This window comes from Simochromis diagramma, unplaced genomic scaffold (assembly GCF_900408965.1).
Source record: "Simochromis diagramma unplaced genomic scaffold, fSimDia1.1 OVJJ01000553.1, whole genome shotgun sequence".
Taxonomy (NCBI): domain Eukaryota; kingdom Metazoa; phylum Chordata; class Actinopteri; order Cichliformes; family Cichlidae; genus Simochromis; species Simochromis diagramma.
Window position 1 is genome coordinate 1,199,176 of NW_024387095.1, and position 21,743 is coordinate 1,220,918.

Genomic DNA, 21,743 nt, shown 5'->3' on the forward strand with positions numbered 1-21,743 from the left:
CAACTGGTGGAATCGCAACCCAACGAGGAAAAGGAGAAGAAAGAAAAACGGAAAGAGGGGAGAGAGGGCCTGTATTTCCCCGATAGTCCTGCTATCTGTCTAATGAGCCGCACGGAGACATTAAACCGAACAAAATCCCATTCATGCTGGAACATCATGGCATTCGACACACACAGAGCTGGAGTCACATATGCACAGTCACAGATGGAAGGAAAGAAAAAAAACTCGCACAGGATCATAGCTGAGACACATTTATGACACATTATTTTTAAAAAAACAAAAACAAAAACAAAAAAAACCCCACATGCGACTGTAAGAGAGTGAAGGCAGGCAACGAGGAGCAGAGTGGCTCAGGCAGGCAGACATCACCAACACAGCACAGATAAGGATGAGGAGTGAGCAGGAGCGGTACAGGACTGACTGTTGTTAGTGGCAGCAAATGCTGGATGAGCACCTGACCCTGAAAGATAAGAAAACCCTGGCGTGGAGTCTGACGTCTGCTGTTATTTTTAATTTATTTATTTAAATCTTGCCACAAGCTGGACGCAAAGTCTGGGAGAAAGTGTGTGTATGTGTGTGTGTGTGAGAGAGATACACTTTAAAAAATATGGTGAGAAATTTTTAAATAAATAAACCAGCAAGGTAGGAACAAGTTGTACTTGTGGGGCAATTATAAAAAACAACTTTGTTATTATAGGAGAAAATTTTTAAGACTTGCCCCCAAACAGTGTGTCCAGCAGGTACAGAGAGTAATGTAATTTATAGAAGGGATAAGCTGATATTTAATACTAAAAGATAAATTCAAGAAATGTAAAACTAATCAGTTTATTAGGTTCACCAAGCGGAAGTGGTCCTAACCTACCTTTAAAATCCATTTCTTATATTTAGTCACATTTGTACGTGATACAGGTGACCCATCGATACAAGGTCAGAACAGGGCAGCTCGACATAAAGGCCCACAAAGTGAGCAGCGTGGCACAGAAATAAAAGATCGATGCTCAGATTTTACTGAAGCTGCTTATGATGGTTTAACAGGAAGTAGTTGGTAAAATCCGGAGCTTTCTGTAGTTTCAACATAAAGTCTTTACAATTCTCACTTAATGTCAGGACTGCATGCAGCTGAGCTTGGTGTAGCTAATAAACTGCTGTGGTTGCTACTTCCTACCCTGAAAGACAAAAATGGTCCACAGCTCAGAGGTGGGTTTGGATCTCATGTGAAGATATTAAATCCTTTATTGCTTGTTCGTGGCTTTGGCATCATCTCTTCTACCTCCCTCCTCTGAAAGCCCAGAATGCTTTGCTGCTTATGGACACGTGAGCATGCAGACATGCAAACCTCCCCGGCAGCTCGCCTAATCTCCGACCTCCTCCACCTCCCTCTCTCCCTTTTCCGCTCTTTCGCTCTCTCTCTTTCTTAGTCACCCTCCCCAGCACCAATAATCAGCAATCAGCACGAGCCCTCCACCAGCCAATCAAACCGCCCGGCCACTCTGCGGCCCCTCAGGAACCTGCAGTCACATAGAGGAGAAGAGACCGTTAACAGAAAAGCACACACGAGCTGAACCTGCTCACACTCAGCTCAAGTTGAGGATGCTCGCGTTTCGGACACACAGTAGAAAAGTTCAAATGGCGAATGGAAATGAAGGATGATGTGGCGCCCTTTGCTGCGATAAACACTCTTCAGACACGACTTGCTTCAGCTTGCACAGACGCCGTTAATACCTGCGCTGCTTGGTTTTTATCCTCATGGATAGCGGTGGAAACACTGAGGGTCAGGCCAGGTTTCAATCAGTGACTCAAACAACAAACCAGGTCTATATCTTAGTCTCCTGGGCCTAAAAAAAGCTCTATAACCGGTTTAAAAACAATTAGGCTCATTAACTGCAATTCTTAATTTGTGTTGATCCTACATAAGACCCACTGATAGAATTATAGCACATAAAAGCGCTATCCTGATTCAAAAAGGACAAAACAGTGACTAATCATTTTAATTTACTGCTTTGCTACAAACTACAGCCTTTAATTTAAAAAAAAGATACTTTATTCATTGTGGTCTGTTGTCTCAGTTAGTCCTAATCTAAAAGGCTGGACTGGACTGAAAGTTTACAGAATGTGGGTGTTCAAGCATCCTTCAATAACCTGAGAATTTGACCCACATGAGGAACAAGAATTCCTGCCTCGTCTGATGAACATGCACCAGAGCAGGCGACTCCTGTAACAACATGCACTGCCCACTCTGCAAAACTAATAGGTAGAGATTTTATCCAGATCCTTTACAGTGATAACTGATAAATCGGCATTACAATGGCACAAAAATACACACACACACACACACACACACACACACACACACACACACACACACACAGAAATCAGACAGAAAGGCAAAGTAAATGCAGCATATTTCATTTCAATAAACACAGACATGTCAAGAGCTTAAAATCAAGAATTTGATCATCTCCAGTTAAAAATAACATAGACAGTAAAATAGAATACGTGTTAAAATAAAAATAAAGTCTTTCTAACGTATAATATAAAACAATCTTAATTCATTTGATCTAGGAGAAGAGGTGTAGCTTACATACAGCGGTGGATGAGCACACGAATGCCTCATATATTACACACAAATCGCTCAAACACCGCACGATGAGTCCTTCCTGTTTGTGCTTAGAAACATCGCAGGTATGAGAGGAAGACGAGTGATTATGGGGTTAAAAGAATGAGCGGGCGTGCAGGATGAAGGGATGGGATGGAAACGAGGCAAACAAGACGACAGGAGTCCATGCAGATGTTTCACAGTGATGTCTCTTTTCCTTTTAGTGGTGTTACACTGAGAAGCAGGCAGACATGGAGAGCATGACAGACAGAGGACAGCGGAGCCTCAGATGTAGGTGACGGCACCTTTGCTGTTTTTCTCCAGCGTGATTTCTACGTAGGAAGTGGGAACGTAGCCCTCCTCCCCGCTCTGCTTCCTCGCCCGCGTCCACCCGTCGCCTTTGTCCTCCTCGATGATGTACAACACCTGCGGGCAGGCAGACAGTCAGGACGTCACGTTCTCCCACGACTCACCGGAGACGAGTTTTCAAATCGCACCATTCAAATCAAACTCAAGAGTCTCACCTCGTCTTCTGCCATCACTAGCGTGCCCTCGTTCTGACCTGAGAGTCAAACAAAAACAGGACACTTAGACCACATCAGGCTTGATACTCTGTAACCAGCTCAGTTCAGACTGCATGTGCTTACCGTCAAACGAGTAGAGCGCTTTGCAGTGTCCGATGACAGGCAGAGGGTCGTCGTCGTCGAACTCGTCGTCGAACTCGTGTGGGTCGGGGTTGGGATGTCGAGGCTGCGCTGGACCGGGCCGGTGATGAGGCGTTTGATGCTCCTGGCTGGTGTCGTCTGTGTAACTGCCCTCAGGGCTGACAGGAAACAGGCGTGAGCTTAGTGTGCACGGGACTGGTCACACTTATATTTGATTTAGAAGATAAACAAGAACCAGCGTGCATCGAGAGTACACATGGAAAAATGGTGACCAAAAAAGGGAAAAGGCTTTACTTTGGCCCATGAAACATTTGTACTGCTTTGAGGCAACTGTTGTTGTGATTTGGAGCTATATAAAGAAAACTGAATAAAGGTGTAGAAAATATGCTGGACAGAAAAATGAAAGGACGTGGGGGCGAGACCAGCCGCTGAATACCAATTTAAGCTGCCGCAATTAAATTCAGCAAAGTGGACAAGCTTGCTGCATCAGTTTTCTTTGATTTGATTTTTGGGCTGTCAGTGAAAAACAAAGGTCCATTTTCAGTGAGGAACATAAGTCCTCCAAAGAAAAGACGGGAACATTTGATACCTCTCTCTGCCTTGAGGACCATGGTGATGGTTATCAGCGCTGTGCCTTCTGTCTCCTCTGGAGCTTTGCTTTCCCTCCACCTCAGACAACCACGTCTGTCAGTGACACGGTTCATTAGTATACATTTCAACAGGTGGCCAGAAGCTGCATGTAGATAATGACTGAGACCTTGTTGTCCTGTCTTTACCTCATTTTTGTGGATTTCGGAGCGCAGTTTCTCCATGTTACAAATGGTCTCTGATATTTTGGGCTGCAGGCTGTTGGGGTCTCCCATCTGAGGATTCTTCTCATACACGTCCTTCATCTTGTTCAGAGCATCTCTGACAGAAACACACAAGCAAGCAAGCGAAGCTTATAGAGCAGACTGATGGCGATAAACAGTTCGAGGGCCATAAAAGCGAACCTGGATCCTGGATGGAAATATCTGACAGTGACATCATTTAACAGTTGTAAGATCCAGAGCAGGTTTCCTACAATCTTGCTGGTTTGGATGGCTTGGCCAGTGTCTTACCTCTGATCCATCTCTTTCTGGAGCTCTCTGTTGAGTTCATCAATCCTCTGCTGCAGTCGCTTCCTCCTCTGCTCAGGAGGTAAGTGGCTGAAATCCTCCAGAGACGGTGCCTGGGGCAGGAAAAAACAAAACAAAAACAGGATTAGACTCTGTCGCGGAATTGATTAACTTTAGATGAGTGATGCCAGAGAATGATCCCCAGAAAGCACAACAAAAGCAACAAAGCTTATTGCATTTGCTTTTTTGTTAAGATGCAATTACACCAGCGACTCATTTCCATTAGGAGCCCAGATGATGCAGCGTGAGCTGGTTTGTTGTGGAAATAAGCAGCTCAAATGTTAGAGGTGAAAAAAACAGCAGCTTTTCTAGAGCCTCTGATCCAGAAACTGTCAAAAGAGCTTCATCAGCAATTCATTTGTTCGGTTGTCATGGAAATGTTCACATTGCTGTTTTCCCTTTCTCTGAATTTTAAAGAAGACCACCAAATCAAACCTTTGATCTTCAGTAGTAAATATCCATCTAGAGTGCTTTGATGCGAGTCGCCTCATTCTTGAGACATCAGCTGGAGAGATGTGTGCCTTAATTTGAAAAAAGGGGAACTAATCAACGTGACTTTTCCACAACGCTCAAAAAAATATATACATTATATATACATTAAAGAAAAAAAAAAAAACATTTTCTTCCACAAAGCATGACCTAGCTAGTGAAAATAACAACACAAACAAACCTTCCTATCCATGCACCACCAGCCTTATCAGTGTGCCTCCGCCTGTGACGCGGGCTCGTGACGGTATGCAAATACTGAACTGTAACGCTAGCTAGCTGCATGCTTCACTTGCTTAGCTGGGCGACTCACACCAAAATAATCTGCAGGGATAAACAGCAGCACAGTGTAGAGGGAAAACATGAAGACTGGATTAATGTGAGCTCAAAGGGACAGCTCACACACACTGTGCTGGCCTTAAAGTCCACTCATGGTGTGATGAGTCTGCTTCATCAATTCCATAGCAGAAAATATATAAAGCATGATAATAATATAAATAATTTATATATAGCCTAATAAACAGCTCTGAATGCAGCTGACAGGAACAACAGCTGTTCCTCTAAAACTGAGGAAGTCTGTATTTGTGAGGATCCACATGTACTGTTTGTACTGACAGACAACAGGAAATCTATTCTACCTGGAGAGGAAGTGGCCAGCTAACACTACTGGGCTGTGCACGGTTTGTTGGACACTATGGGAGTCCTACATGGTGAGGTTAGATGCACTGGCACCTACATGGCCGGGTCTTCTCAACAGCACTACTCTACACACTCACGCAGACTCACTTACCATCTTCACTGACCACTGAGCCGTCACACATTAACAAAAAAAGAGAGAACAACAGTGGATGCTGTTAGTTGTCAGAAGAGTGTTCACACTGGTTACTGGATGTGTTTACTGTGTGCGTTCTCAGTGTGGTCCAGCACCTCGTGTTTACTAAACACAGCAGCAGCGTGTGTGTTTGTCTGTGTGTCCCCCGTGAAACTTCCCGCTGATTGTGTTTTACGCTTTCACAGGTACACACCACTCCTGCTTGTTTTTGGTGCAAAGTTACAGCACTTTCCATAACTCAGGAGATTCTCATGGTGGGAAGATTTCTTGCTGATTCATTAAGGGACAAAGGAAAACACAAAACTAACAGAGAGCAACAAACGTACTGGTAAACTAGTTAAAAACATGTTCTTGCATCAAATAACAACATCCCAACTACCCAATGTGTGGGCAGTGACAACCTGCAGAGCGTTTGAGTCACAGTTCACATTTAAAGGAATGTCTTGGAAAGTACTGCATCCTGCTGCTGGCTTTGTGCTACTCTGCTCTTTGACAGCAGGTGGCAGCACAACAGTCACTGATGCACAGTTCATTCTCCACATAAAGCCGGGCTTGCTGCTGCTGCCATCTTGCTCGGGGAGGTCTGACTACAGGCTCTGACCCAGTATTATAAAATGTCATATGCTGTGCTGCTAAATGGCTCATCGGCAGCTTCCTAACCAAGTCAAGCTCTCTTCCACGGTGTGTCTTCAGTCTCGTCTCCCATCCCTCACCCCAATCGGTCGCTGCATATGGCTGCCTCTCCCTGAGCCTGGTTCTGCTGGAGGTTTTCTTCCTGTTAAAAAAAACATTTTCCTTCCCACTGTCGCCAAGAGGTTGCTCAATAACTAAAAATTAATCGTATTGACTTGATCCTGTCCTGTTTTACATTTCACAGCAGAGCCTCACAATAAAAGCAGCTGCAGAATAATATGGACCTTGCACAATATTTTATAAAACTCATCGTAGGTCTACAAAAACAAGCATTTTCTAAATTAAATTTTTCATTTTAAAATGTCCTCACATCATCTGTAAAGTAGAATGAACACCGTGCTCCAAATTCAGCAGCATAAGATTTTTTTCTTTTCTTTTCTTTTCTTTTTTTTTTTAAAATCCTCTGTCCTCGTTCATACATGGCCCAGGCATGGCTGCACCTGAGCAATAACACAGGAGCGCAGATGCATTTTTTCAAAGATCAGCAGCGAGCAGTGTGTGTTATATTCACAGGCACAGTACCTGTGAGTGAAGATGGCAGATTCATGCTGGCAGACATGGAGGTAAACAAAGTACGATCCAATAACAGGGCTTCAAATTGCAAGATATTATCACGTTCCATACTGGTACTTCATCAACTATCCATCTATCCATGAATCTACTGTTAACAGTATACTGCTTTGTTTTTACCCTGTCCAAGAAGAATAAAGCGGCTCAAAGAGATGCACTCAAAATGAATCCATTATCATAAACACTTGCTAAAATATGCCGCTTTGCACATTTGTTTAAACTCTCAGATTGCATCAAATTTAGTAGACCAAACAAAAATCCGCCAATCACAGATGAAGCTGACAGACCTGAAAGGAATAAAAGCCAATTAAAGCTGAGGACTGAAACGGAGTCTGAATGTTATTCACATGTTTGTGTTAAAACTGTGAGAGAGCAAAAAGCTCTGTTTGACAGCTGAATGAAGCCATTAGCAGAGCGACACACACACACACACACACACACACACACACACACACACACACACACACAAACACACTACAACTACAGCCTCTGACCAACATCTGCACAACACATCTGATGTTGGCATCTCTGTTTTTATTTTGTATGCCTCCCACAAACACAACACTGCAGCCACAATGCCAAAAATACCCTCTGAATCCCTCGCACACCGACACACCGTCAATCACCAAGGATCCTCCGTCTTGGGATTAGAGCAAAATTCCATCTTATACATGAAGGAAGCAAAATAATCACACCAAGAGAAAAAAGAAAGAGAGATAAAAAGAAAAGCAGAGGGTGGAGGATATGGGAGGAAGGGAAAACAGGAAAAAAAGGAGAAATGAGAAGAAGAAATCATATTTTAGGGTGTCTGCAAGTTTCTCAAGTCAAATGACAATGTATGGGCTCGATGTATTCATCAATCAAGGACAAAAGTAGTTAAACGATCCAGGTCAAAACTGAAAGTGTGCTTTTTGTGCTCATTGTGTAAGTCAAGATTGTTATCGTCCACAGAGGGCCTGCAGACAGCCTGTAGAAGAATCGAAAACCAAAAAACACATCAACCTCTCTCACTCGAACACACTACAGGCACTACTGTCTGTCTCACCCCTCTCCTCAGGCTCCGCAAATTTCGCGGGATTCTGGGAACTGTAGTCTTTATCTCAGATAGGTAGTGGCTGACGAGGTCAGAACTAAACCGGCGTGCAAGGAATAACTGGGAGGTGGACCAGGGACGAGAGGAGGAAGGTGGTGGAGGAGGAGAACAGGCGGGGGACTGGGTGGGGGGGCAGGAAGAGAGGACAGAGCCAGAGGTCAGGATGACTTATTGGATTCACGGTGCAGTGTTTCTCCTGACGGCAGGTCGTTTTAGATCAGGATGAAATTCTGGGTTTTAACGATCGCTGGAACTTCTACATTTAATTCGCCGAGCCCTTTAAACCTAATAAACTTTGAAAATAAAACAGGAAGCAAGTTTATGATGCTAATTTGTTCAAAAAAGTGACACATACACAAATACATATTCAGTTTATCTGATGGGAATGCAAACAATCCAGATGAAAAGGGTGCTTTCCCCACTCTGCTGGTACGAGCTCTGCATGCGAGTCCTTTAGTGGTTCAGCCATCATAATCCATCCACAGTCGAATCCTCTAACTCAGCACATTTTTGTTGTAGAGATCTACCAAAAACCTCCACATGCAACTCATCAAATCTCCTGAAAAATCAATCTCAATCAGCTTCTTCACATGATCGCTGGAGCCCGGCGTGGACACTGTTTATTCCAAACTGAGATCAGTTTGACTTTAACATTTTTCTGTCAACGTGGATCGGGGGAGCTCTCTGTTGAAAAGAAGTGATGTCAAATCTAAGCCACACAGTCTTTAAAAAGAAATGATGACGCTCAGATGAACCAACAGCAGGCAGTTAATGATTGATCAATACGGTCTTTATGGAGAGGGGCAAGGTCCAAAGAGTGTGTTGGAGGAAGCATTTGAGGGTGTTGTTATTGGAAAGGTGACAAAAAAAAAAAAAGCTGCAGCTCAACGCGAGCTGAGAATACAAGCTTGATTCAGAGGAAGTGATTAAATATGGGGGAATAACATTAATAATATCTGAAAATATGCAAAAAAAAATGACTCTGTAAGAGAAAAATGTATGATGTAAAGGGCAGGGACGGTTAAAATCAAATGAGCTCCTAATAAAGCTGTCTGACTGTTTGTATGAAGTCTGTTAAAGAACACGCTCTAGTGCAATGTAGGTATGTAGGTCACTATGGAGAGCCCTTATAAAGATCCTACTGAGTGATAAACATCTAAGGATTATGGGTAAATAACTGCAAATTCACCTGCAAACAGAAATTTTCAGATCTTTTCTGGATGTTTTACATTATGACACTATTATTTTTTTAGGTCTATATTTTGATTAGGGGCGATCGTGGCTCAAGAGTTGGGCGTTCGTCTTGTAATCGGAAGGTTGCCGGTTCAAGCCCCGGCTGCGACAGTCTCGGTCGTTGTGTCCTTGGGCAAGACACTTCACCCGTTGCCTACTGGTGGTGGTCAGAGGGCCCGGTGGCGCCAGTGTCCGGCAGCCTCGCCTGTCAGTGCGCCCCAGGGTGGCTGTGGCTACAATGTAGCTTGCCATCACCAGTGTGTGAATTTGTGTGTGAGTGGGTGGATGACTGTGTATAGTGTAAAGCGTAGGGGTGCAACGATACTCGTATCGATATTGAACCGTTCGATACAGTGCTTTCGGTTCGGTACGCATATGTATGGAACAATACAAAATTTGCAATTTATTTTATCAACTTTCCTTCTGACGATGCTGTCTGTGTTGAGCGCTCAGTGAATCTGCGTTCGACTACTCCGCCTAGGCTGCACTGTCTAGCGCAGATCCACTGAGCGCTCAACACAGACAGCATCATCAGAAGGAAGAGAGCAGGGCAAGCTAGCGAGACAGAAGTTAAGCTCTCCTTGCAACATGGCAAATTGAACCTCCCCCACCCTCATTCAGATCTGGCGTTTGGAATTATTTTGGTCATGGACTAAAGTAAAACAGTATGTTGGATGTGCCATGCAATGCTCAATTACATGGGTGGGAACTAGTGTGTTAGCGCGCAGTTAGCTCCTTAACGTGTTAGACGTCAAGCCCCACGCAGGGGTAGCTCATTAACAGAGATTTGCCGTGTTGTGGCGTTAACGTCATTTCAACAAGATTAACGCTGACAGCACTAGTGGGAACACAACGAATATGACTGCACATTTACGCCGACATCATCCTAGTGCAAAGACAAGTGGAAGCAGACAAAAACAACAAGCATGCATGCTACAAACTTTACCCGGGTCATTTAGACAGCCGTTAGCACATGATTCTCCTTATGGGGACCTGATATGTTTAATATTGTGGCGAGCTCAGACAAGGAGGAGATGGAGGTATCGTTTGGTCTTGCTTCCCGTGAGCTAACCAGGGAGCACAGCCGTTTATTGACATCTGCAGAAGAACACTGCCGCTAGCTAACTGCTCAGCGCGGCAACCGCACAGCAACAACACACAGAGCGCCCTCTGACCCCGGAAGGACACACCGTCGCAGCGAGAAGGCGTCACCCGTCACTATGGCAACATAAGCAAAACATAACTGTACAAACAGAACCCCGAACAGCCCTGACCCGCTACATAGCCCCCACCTAAGGGGTCAGTTGTCCCCGACGACCCCATTGCCCCACACAAAGTCCTGCAAATGTCCAGGTGCCTTCTTTTGGCGCACCGGCCGGTCATGACCGGCGGGGGAAAAGTCACTCGGGTCAGAACATGGGCTGCCACCATCATCCCACTTCTGACACCAATGTGGCGAGCTCAGACAACGAGGAGACAGAGGTGTCGTTTGGTCTTGCTTCCCGTGAGCTAGCCAGGGAGCACAGCCGTTTATTGACATCTGCAGAAGAACACTGCCGCTAGCTAACTGCTCAGCGTGGCAACCGCACAGCAACAACAACAACACACAGGGCGCCCTCTGAACCCGGAAGGACACACCGTCGCAGCGAGAGGGCGTCACCCGTCACTATGGCAACATAAACAAAACATAACTGTACAAACAGAACCCCGAACAGCCCTGTCCCGCTACAATATGCTGCTGAGAATATAGCCCAGAAGAATTTTGGAAAGAGCCATTTCTCTGTAATAAACTCTCTTTTCCAAAGATGAGTGATTCCTCAATCAGATACAGGTGTTACCGCGCCAGATCCGCGGCCCCGAACCGTAGTAAGGAAACCTCTGGCAGTTACTTGAAGGTTCCGTAACTGACTCGTAGCCGGCAACAGCTTACTATACAGGTCAACTCCGCTAGCAAAAAGATCGAAGGAGGCGTAGGAAACTGCTTCACCGAACTTTATTTCTTCTCTAAGGCACGAACACCGCGTACAGTGGGCTGAAACAGTTTACTCACAGCGAGCATCGCCGACACAACTCTGGCTGTCGAGGGAGTTATTATATTCCTTTTATTTATTTTCTTTCCGTCTCTTCTGTAGCTAACCGTTACTTTTCCCCCTTCTCCGCTCTCTCTCTTCACACACACACACACACACACACACACACACCAGGCAGTCCCGCTAACACACATCCCGAATACATTTCCCATCAGGCTTCATCCTTAAAGGGCCATGCCTGTAACACAGGGCTTGCAAAATCGCTAGCCCGACGTCCCGGAGCTAGCGATTTTTCCAGTCGGGCTACCAAAATCTATCTCTGCCCTGCCCATCGGGCTATTGTAGGAAGGAAAAATATATGTCAATGCTTTTGCATTCTTTCGGAAATGTAGCTGGGTAATTCTGTCATTGGCATCGGTGAGCCACTGTCAATATGTGACATATTGAAATCGCGTTTGAATTTGCGCTTGTATTTTGCTTTCACTTTGCAAATGTCCAGGTGCCTTCTTTTGGCACACCGGCAGGTCACGAAAGGCGGGGGAAAAGTCACTCGGGTCAGAACATGGGGTGCCACCATCATCCCACTTCTGACACCAATGTGGCGAGCTCAGACGGAGGTGTCGTTTGGTCTTGCTTCCCGTGAGCTAACCAGGGAGCACAGCCGTTTATTGACATCTGCAGAAGAACACTGCCGCTAGCTAACTGCTCAGCGTGGCAACCGCACAGCAACAACAACAACACACAGGGCGCCCTCTGACCCCGGAAGGACACACCGTCTCAGCGAGAGGGCGTCACCCGTCACTATGGCAACATAAACAAAACATAACTATACAAACAGAACCCCGAACAGCCCTGACCCGCTACAATATGCTGCTGAGAATATAACCCAGAAGAAGTGTATAGTATAACTTTTATTTTGGAAAGAGCCATTTCTCTGTAATAAACTCTCTTTTCCAAAGATGAGCGATTCCTCAATCACAGTGATATATTTATTTTTTTAATTACTTTTGTTTTAGCAACATTAAATTTAAAAACTGTACTTTTGAGTTAAAATATATATTTATAATTTTAATAAATGACAAATTAAAAAGGCATGAACCTTTTTTTTTTAAATCGAAAAAATATCGAACCGTGACACCAAAGTATCGAACCGAACCGAACCGTGAATTTTGTGTATCGTTGCACCCCTAGTAAAGCGCTATACAAATACAGACCATTTGATAGACTAACATGAACAGGTCCACAAGGGTGAATTATTCAACAACAAGAAGCATTCATCACTTCCTGTACCTTCGGTTTCTTCCCAAACAGCCAGAGCTTGTTCTTGGTTCTGCTCATGGGGTGTTTCGGATCAGATCGTGGCCCCGGTGCCCCGTCTCGCTCTCGCTCTCTGTCTCCTTTGGGCGTGTTGCTGATGGTACCATCTGAGCCCGTTCTGCTCAAATTCTGACTGAAGTCCTCGAAGGGGAAGTCAGCAGGAGGTTCAAAGCCAGATTTGAATGACTCCACAACTATTGCTGAATCCTGGGAAGTGAGGAGGAAAATAAGTTTTCCTATCTTTATCCAAACACCAACCCCACGTCTAGACAGACAGATTTCTGAAGATGCTAGCAATAACCACTCTTTTTTTCCTTTCTTCCTACACTTACCCTTCGCTCGTCTACAGCCTTGGCAGCTGAAACCATTCCCTCTAGACATTTGGAGATGATGGGAATAACTCTCCGCTCTGCCTCAGCAAAGCTTCGATATGTCTCTCCAAGCTTTACCGTCCGACGTTCATCCATGTTCTGCAGATTCTGTTACACAGAGCACAGGAAATGGAATCAACACTAGGAAGTAGCCAAGTACTACACACACATAGACGCACACATAGACACACGTGCAAACCCCTGCAAGCAGATCCTTTTAATGACAAACACTGGTTAGAAGATCAGTTAAAGCCATGTGTTAAACATTTAATGGGTCACTAACACAGAGCACTATGCTTTCACTGAAATGGAAACCTTTATACAAAGTCATTGAAAAACAATGAAAAAGAATCAGTGAGATTGTGTCAGTAAATAACAACGTGGACTTGAAGGTACAATTCCCTTCAAATCGTTTCAGTTTTATTTATATTGAGCCAAATAACAACAACAACCTCTTCAAGGTCCTTTATATTGTAAGGTAAAGACCCCTCAATAAAATCAAATGACCCCCCAACACCCAACCCAACCCACCCCCCTCCTCCATGAGCACGCACTTGGCGACAGTGGTATGGAAAATCTCCCTTTTAACAGGAAGAAACCTCCAGGTTCATGGAGGAGGGACTATGTGTTGTGACAGGTTCTGTGTGAGGGGAGGAAGGTGTGCTGTAGAGAGAGAGCCAGAGCTACAGTTCAACATGTCTGAGTTACCTTAAAGATCTGTGGTATGGCACTGTGGAAATGTTTCCACTGCTCTGCATTGAAGCTCTGGAGCTGAGCGGCGTACTCGTTCTTGCTCTCATCAGCCGCGTGAGTGCGCATGTAGAACTGGGCTTTGGCCTGAACAGATCATACACACCAACACAACACAACAGTCACTGATGTCCCACCAACCTCCAGTCTGTCCACATTATAAATCACATGCATCACGGTGCTACGACTAATTCTGAAGCCATAACAAATTCAAATACTGTGTTTTCCAATTTTCAAAAGGAGGGAAAAGTCACGTCATTGCATAGATCCCACAGTGCAAACAAGCTGAGGAGACTGCTACCACAGCATCTTACAGTTTAAGGCACATAACGGTGTTATTACAGGTGGGGGCTTCCTACCTTCTCCACCTCTGATTTGGTGGCGTTGATGTCATTATCTAGCCGCTCGTAGGTGATCTGGGACTTCTCTGCTTCTTTGCACTCTCTTTCAAATTTCTTTTTACTCTGAAAGGGAGAAAATAAACGCACAATTTTAAATAAAATTGAGTAATCAAAAGATTATATAACATGTTCGCAGCCTCTCCATTTCATGTCTCAATAAAAAAAATTTAAAAATAAAAAAAATATGTGAATGAGAGGGAGATGAATCAGAGAGGAGGATAGTTTATTTCCTGCCAAGCCATCTGGGTTACATTACCAGTGAAGGAAACGCAGCGAATAGCTGAGACATTACAGTTCAGTCACCAGGTAGTCACCATTAAAGTCACGCAGCCCACACACTGAAACACTCGAATGGTTGTGAACTCAACTAATGGGCCTCGGGCCAGGAAATGTGAAAAGATAAGAATTATTAACTTTTTTTATTTACGTTTATTTTGGAGTTGTTGTGATTACAGAGAGGTCTTGTAATGAGCACTGGTGTAAAATAACTCAGCTCACGCAAGTGAATGACCTCAGATGAACAAATGCAATCTCTCGCTCCTTCTTTCTCTCTCTTGAGCCCGTAAAGAGCCAAAAAGCAGGCCTGTCAGGGGCCAAATGCGGCACATGGGCCTTGCCTTGCTGTGGGAGGGGTTGGTCTGCACTGAGGTCTCTGTGTATGTGTGTTTTTTCAGTGTGTTTCCTGGTCTTGGCCCCTGTCTTCAGTCCCTGCAGACTGGGAAGTTTGCCAGGAAGAAGAAAGGAACCCAGCTGTCTTTTCACACTCAGAAACATGTGCTTTAATATTACAATATTACATATACATACATACATATATATGTGTTTATATATATAAATTAGCACAGATAGTGAAATGCTAAAATCAAATGCAAGTACCCTGATATTGCATATTTCATTCTTGTATAAATAATGTAACGTGTGAAAGTGGGGGATAAAGTGGATCCTATTTGTCCTTCTGTTACCTTTGTTAACATATCTTACATTCCTCATGCAAACAAGTATGAGATGAATAAAGCCGGCTGTCCTGAGCAGATGATATTTACACTAAACAGTACATTTTTCTACTCAAACCTCCTCCTTCTCGCCTCACTTACATTGTCCATCTGTTTCCAGCAGTGATCCAAATGCTGCTGGGCCTTTCTGCCCTCCTGTAGATGCTGCTCATTTATGCACACACACAAACACACACAACGAGACACATTTACACAGAAACAGAAAATACATATAAATATGTGTACAAATACAAAATTACTGGACTCTGTGTCACAGTCACATATATATAACAACAATTACTTGAAGGAAGAGTTGAGTTCAGTTACTAAAGCAGTAAATGTCCTCAGCTGTACCAGACGCCTTAGTTTGTGCGATTGTCATGGAAATGAATCTGTTGACATGCATATTGAGAACTATGTGATGCACTTAAAAGTTTATAAGACTAATACTGCAGTGGCTGTTCAGCTGGGATTGTTGCCACACTGATATTAGTATATTTGTGATAATATATTATAAACGAAAGAATGGACAGCACTTCTCTGCCAGCATTAGAATCTATGCCAACCTTTCATGCTTTTCAATCCTAAATGTACAGTTACTCTGTTCAAAGATTATATTATAGATGGGAAAGACTTGAGCTGCTACGAAGGATATCATGAAGTCTCTCTAGCTGCAGCCCCACCCACCTGCTATTAAAACTTCCTGATCCTAAACCTATATGTAGTCTTTAAACATCTAAATACAAACAAAAACCACTATCATGTTGGTGTAATCCTAAGATACTACTGTCCCTACAAGAATGAGTGTTGGATTGCTATAAAGCACAAAACCAGCAGAGGGCGCTGTTTTTCCCCAAACGCATGGCTTTTAGCCTTTCACTTTTTGCCATCAGCAGATGGTGGAAAAGACAGATGGTTAACATTACATCCAACATATTTATCCTCTTAAGTAAAGCCAAGCAGAACACAAATTCATATGAAGGCGACACAGCGGATGTTAAGGGCAAACAGCAACATCCGTTTTATGACAGGAAGCAACAGTTTCTTTGACAAATGTGATCTAACAGCGAATGAGCTGAAAACAGACAGAAAAGAAAGCACATGTTTGGCTTTTGTTCAGTGGCACGCAGCGGGAGCAGTGAAGTATGAACATGTTAATGTACTCACATGCTTCCTCTCAGCTTTCAGGTCCTGGCTGTACCTCATCAGCTCGCCATAAACCCTGTGAGCCATCTCCTCCGCCACCACCTCCCTCTGACCGGCATAGTCATTAAGCTCATTGAGTATGGAGTAGAAAGACAGACATGACGTGAACCTGCAGGAGAGACACATAATTAACACGTGATTAAGACATAACATGTCCCGTGTCTTCTAGTGTACTACACGCATATGCACAAAAACATAAACTCTATCAAACTCAAACTCATTTTACATCATGGGTGCATCTCCCTTTGATCCTAAGTGGGCCGGATCAGTGAAACTCCCTTTGTTTTTTTATAGTGTAAAGAAGTTTATCTACACATTTAGTCCTGAAATATCTTAATATAAGAAAAAGAAGTGAAACTGCAACAGCATGTCTCAGTTTTGAAAAAAAAAATATATATATATATATATATACGGCAGTAGTAAATGAAAGAAATGGGCCAGCATTGCTCTTTGGGCTTAGATTGTAAGAAATAAATGTGTAAAGTTACAGGAAAGGATCTGGTAGCTCAATGGACATATTTAGATAGTGAAATACAGGAACCTTTCAGTCATTCCATTGTTTAATCTATTACTTAATTACATTGGTGTATTATTAATGGCCATGTGGAAGGTCTTTATCGCCTAAATGTATGAAAATGCAGTTACAACTCCAAAATTTATGCTCTTCTTTACATTTTCCATAGCTGTCCAGTGGGCCGGACTGGAGTCTTTGCTAGGCTGATTCTGATCCCTGGGCCTCAAGTTTGACACCCCTGCTCCAAACAAACTACATCCAAACATTCTGCACTGCTTTATTTAGTTTTTTTTATTAGTGTCATATTCTTTAGTTACATATACATGACACTCAAACTGGTGTGGAACTCCTTTTAACGTATCCCGCTGCAGTTAGAAGCTTACATACATTCATCATGGAGGTGAATGTTTTGTTAATATTAGCCTTTCAATTATTTCTGTGAACTGTTGTTGTTTTGAGGCTGAATGATTACACTGCAAACATCATTTAAATCAAAGCTTTAATTTTTGCAGAAATAAATACAGGGTATACATACTTTACATGCAGCGCACCTGATTTAAAAAAACAAAGTGACTCTCGGGAAGCTGCACCTTTACCAGGTGCTTCTGGTGTCAACAAGTTTCTGGCACAATTTCTGGTTGCTCTTCTAGGAAGGATTAGTGGAGTTAAATTGAAATGGTTGTTTTCCTGGCAACTGACTTTTAGTTGTTTTATATATTTCAGAGGCAGCCTTAATGTGTGACTGAGGTCACTGCCCAGCTGAGTCCAAGCTTCAAATGGCAGTTTGAGGTTATGCTGAGGCAGTCTACCTTCTTCATTATCATGGGTACAGTGCTCTCGTTCCTCACTTTTACGCCTACAAAACAAAGTTGCATCTAAAGGTGTGACTCATCTGACCATTTAATTTCCAGAAGCTCTCAGTACTAGAGAACATGCATCTTTCTTGGACAACAGCCTATCAGTCCATGGCGATGTGAAGCTTCTTGACAGCAGACTGTGACATTGATGTTTCACTGATGTCTTGGAGGATTTTTTTTTTTTTTTTCTTCTGACCATCTGAACCAACTCATCTCAGGGTGACAGCCAGCCTCTCTTTCAGACCTAAGCTAAATGGATATCCTCCCCAGCAACTTGTACTTTTCACCTGATGTTCTGCAAACATTAAACTCTGGAGCTCTCAGGCACATGGGCCCAGAAACCAGTTGGCAACCCGCTGGTCACGTCATGTTCCAAGGGAAAAATGTGTTGTTTGTGAAGGCTGTAAGCTGGGTGAAATTAGAGAGTCGCAGAGAAGCTGGTTTCTTCTACACAAACTACGGACAGCTGTGGCAATCTGCTCTTGCTAGGAGGTTTTCACTGCAGCATGATATACCTCTAAGACCAATTTCACCAACAACCTTCCACAACCGTTCACCAACCATTCAGGGAATGCACATTGTTCCCCAGTGTCCTGTGGCTACCAGGCAGTCACTGACCAGTCTCTTGGCCTGCATGACTGGAGCTTTAACAAGAGATTTCCCGACAACTGCCAGGAACCATCAACAGCCACTCACAACTGGTCAAATTATACTCATTCTTCCACAGTGCCCAGTGGTTGCCAGGCAGTTGCCAACTGGTCTCTAGGTCTGTGTGACTGGGGCCTTAGAAATGGCTCCAAGAAACATTATAGACGCGTGTGAATCTACAGTTCTCCTCTTCAGATCTGAACTGAGCACCCTGGACTTTTTACTGTTCTTGGTCAGACCGACGAGTGCTGTGAAAAGAAAATCTATAAGAAAAGAAGCTGCAGCTGTGATCAGTCAGGATCACTCACAGGAATTGTGAGTGCCTTGTCAACACATTTTGAAACTTTTAGTACCTCTGAAAGACAGTGCAAGTATATTGTTGGCTATGTATATTTAATTTCAACTTAAAACATATTTTAGGAAACCCATAATAAATTCCTGAGTCGTTTGCATGTTATGCATCTAGTCCAGCATTAAAAAAAACAAAAAAAAGCAGTTCACAGAATTTACTGAAACCCAAGATAGCGAAAATATTTACATCTATGATGAGTGCGTGCCAACTTTCTAAAGAAACGGTGTCTCCAAACCCTCAAACAAAGAATCCACATTCTCACAGACTTGTTTGTAAGACATCAGCCTTCACAAACTCGCAGCTTAATGGTGTATTATCCTTTTCTACTTAATGAAAATCAAAAATCAGTCATGTGATTCGGCTGTGGCTTTCGCTTACAATTAAAGAACAGAAAAACAAAGACTGAACAGTTTTGACATTTTTAGTAATTTTTTTATTTCTTTATTTTTTTAGCACACGTATGCCATGGCATCAAAGCCAGCGTCTGGGTCCTTCCAACGGACAAACAGTATTTATAAAGTGTCCCACAGGCCTTTTCCGCTCTTACCGTCTGCAGACATCCGACAAGTAAACAAAAGCAGAAACACAGACACTTAAGGTTACTCACCTCGGCTCCTCATCTTTGGAGCGCTTTGGACAATATTTCTTCACCAAGTTCCTGACAGACAAAAGACACAGAGAAGCAGACTTGTGTAAGACATTTTCACTCTGGTAGACACACACACACACACACACACACACACACACAGAAAATAGGCATCATAGTTTATTATTAGAGATGAATAACACATTTAAACATCAAAGTCTCTGCCTGTCCATTCCCTCAGGCTCTGCTAGCACAAACTACAGTTACAGTGTGATTTAATTATTTAGCTAGAGTGCAGAGGAATGTGTGTGTGCAACAAACTATGTGTGTGTGTGTGCGTGCGCACACACGCATGCATGCGAGTTGTCTTGCTATCAGTGACAAAATAAGGAGTTTCTGCCTGATTTCCTGGAAACATGTTTCATGCAGACCTTTGATCACTCTTCACAAATCCTCAGCGGTGTGCGTCTTTTTTTCATCTATTCACAAGAGATATCCCCCCTTTGAAATCCCAAATGCGCCGCCAGTGGGACTCTACAGGTTTTTAAATGTGAGTTACTAGGTCCGTGCCCGGTGAGTTTTGAAAAAGGTTGAATCAACAGACACAGTGAATAAACACACGAGGCACTGTGCTGATGCTGTTATAGCTCAGATTTTGAGCATGCTGGAGACAAAGACAGGCTGCTGTTAAATACATACATTTACCCTTCTTTTAGTTTTACATCATTTCATCTCATGTCTTCATTCCTATTGTCAGTGCATTGCTTTAGACTGTTTTTTAAGTGTGCTACATGTAACTATGGCAAAAAAAAGCAAAAAACAAAACAAGCAGCGCTTCATCTCTGACCTTCTTCATCTTCCATACATTACTAGAATAAAACTTTTATACTATTCTCAGTATATTGCATTTTTTGTCTTGAAGAAAGGCTTTTTGCTGTGGGTGTGTTACTGCTCTTAATGAACCCAACAGTGCACACGCAGCTGTATTATACCAAAGGATATAAATATTCATTTGGGATTCAGTCCCAGGAGTGGCAGCATTTACATTAGCCTGATCAAATGCACAAAAAAAAGCTTCAATATAGAATCTTCAGCATCAAAGGATTACCCAGTATGTGTATGAAGGAAAAGACAACACCATCACACTTAATCTGTGTCTCATAAAGCTGCATTTTATGCTTTTTTTTGTCTTAAAGTATATCAATATAACTTTCTGTATTTGACATTTTGAATGTGTGTGTGTGTGTGTGTGTGTGTGTGTGTGTGTGTGTGTGTGTGTGTGTGTGTGTGTGTGTGTGTGTGTACCGTAGCTGCTTGGCATAGTTTTGCTCTATCTCCAGTCTCTCCTTGACAAACTTTGCATAGCGCTCAAGAAAGTCAATCCCCCATTGAGTGTGTTTGTCCAGATTCTCGAACTGGTCCTAAAGACAAAAACACAGTAAGACAGAAAAAGACACATTTAATAAGGACTTTCAGGACACGGTGAACAAAGGGTTCAAATTCAAAGATTAGTCAGCAGTCCATGTGGAATGACTCTGAACATACAAATGAGATACACATTTCCTTCTGCTGGCTCAGCTCTAAAAAGTATTAGTGAGCTGTGTACATCTCATGCATCCCTGATTTAAACCACCACATGTGGACAAATTACAATAAATCAGCTGCAGACTCGACATCAGAAGCAGCAAAATTAAGATCAGCATGAGGACGGACTAATGATTGATTCGTACAAATTACATATGACATACTGTTTCAGACTTCAGTATTATTGGTGGTTTGATCAGGAACCCAAAGGCCAGTGAAATCAGTGTCTGTGGCCACATGCCCACATTCGATCCATTCTCATTGAAATCCATCCAGCTGAAGGTTTTCGGGCCAACTGTTTACATTTATTGTGAGTGAACAAGGCATTTTCATGTCCAGATGAGTTGAATCAGCATGATGCATGCAACCACTGTCAAATATGTCCTGCATCATTCTTTTTCATGGGCTACCAATCATCTGTTCACTGCAGTAGTTGCAGTTATTGTCCTGCTCCTGCAGTCAAAGGTTTCTGACTCTCCAGAGGGGATCAGTTCAGCTTGGAAGAGGAGATGTTAACATCTCCATGCGCTTACACAGACGGAGGATACGCGTGCAAAGAATGCAGACAGAAAGCAGCCAGGGTGAACATTTACATCCCAGAAATGCTCTTTATAGTCCATCCCTCTCAAACTGATGGAAGCTTCATTGGGTTTGGGTTCTGGTTGCTTTGCTTGAGGTGTTTTTTGAAAAGGAAACCAAGACTTCACTGTAAACTGGTGGTGCAACAATTTTAAACTTCATAATTTAATATATTAGCTTTTTTTGTTTTGTTTTTTGTTGCATTGTAGATTTTTTTTTTCTATCCACAGT

The 21,743-nt window shown here is 43.1% G+C and overlaps 1 protein-coding gene across 2 annotated transcripts in view; it reads right to left on the minus strand.

Annotated features, from left to right (window-relative positions):
• Positions 1 to 275: 275 nt before the first annotated feature.
• fnbp1l (formin binding protein 1-like) overlaps positions 276 to 21,743 on the minus strand; it is a 49,668-nt gene continuing 28,200 nt past the window's right edge. Inside the window, exons 2-16 of one of the 2 annotated variants that reach the window (XM_040046318.1) lie at positions 20,655 to 20,770; positions 19,371 to 19,421; positions 16,354 to 16,501; positions 15,289 to 15,351; positions 14,153 to 14,257; positions 13,752 to 13,880; positions 13,005 to 13,151; positions 12,646 to 12,879; positions 4,362 to 4,471; positions 4,038 to 4,170; positions 3,851 to 3,945; positions 3,244 to 3,419; positions 3,121 to 3,158; positions 2,902 to 3,022; positions 276 to 1,508 (exon numbers count right to left, since the gene is read on the minus strand). In XM_040046318.1, coding sequence (XP_039902252.1) covers positions 1,501 to 1,508; positions 2,902 to 3,022; positions 3,121 to 3,158; positions 3,244 to 3,419; positions 3,851 to 3,945; positions 4,038 to 4,170; positions 4,362 to 4,471; positions 12,646 to 12,879; positions 13,005 to 13,151; positions 13,752 to 13,880; positions 14,153 to 14,257; positions 15,289 to 15,351; positions 16,354 to 16,501; positions 19,371 to 19,421; positions 20,655 to 20,770 — 1,674 coding nt within the window. In that variant the 3' untranslated portion in view covers positions 276 to 1,500. Of the gene's footprint in view, positions 3,023 to 3,120; positions 3,159 to 3,243; positions 3,420 to 3,850; positions 3,946 to 4,037; positions 4,171 to 4,361; positions 4,472 to 12,645; positions 12,880 to 13,004; positions 13,152 to 13,751; positions 13,881 to 14,152; positions 14,258 to 15,288; positions 15,352 to 16,353; positions 16,502 to 19,370; positions 19,422 to 20,654; positions 20,771 to 21,743 lie in introns of both variants that reach the window. The other variant, XM_040046317.1, reaches the window with a different exon arrangement.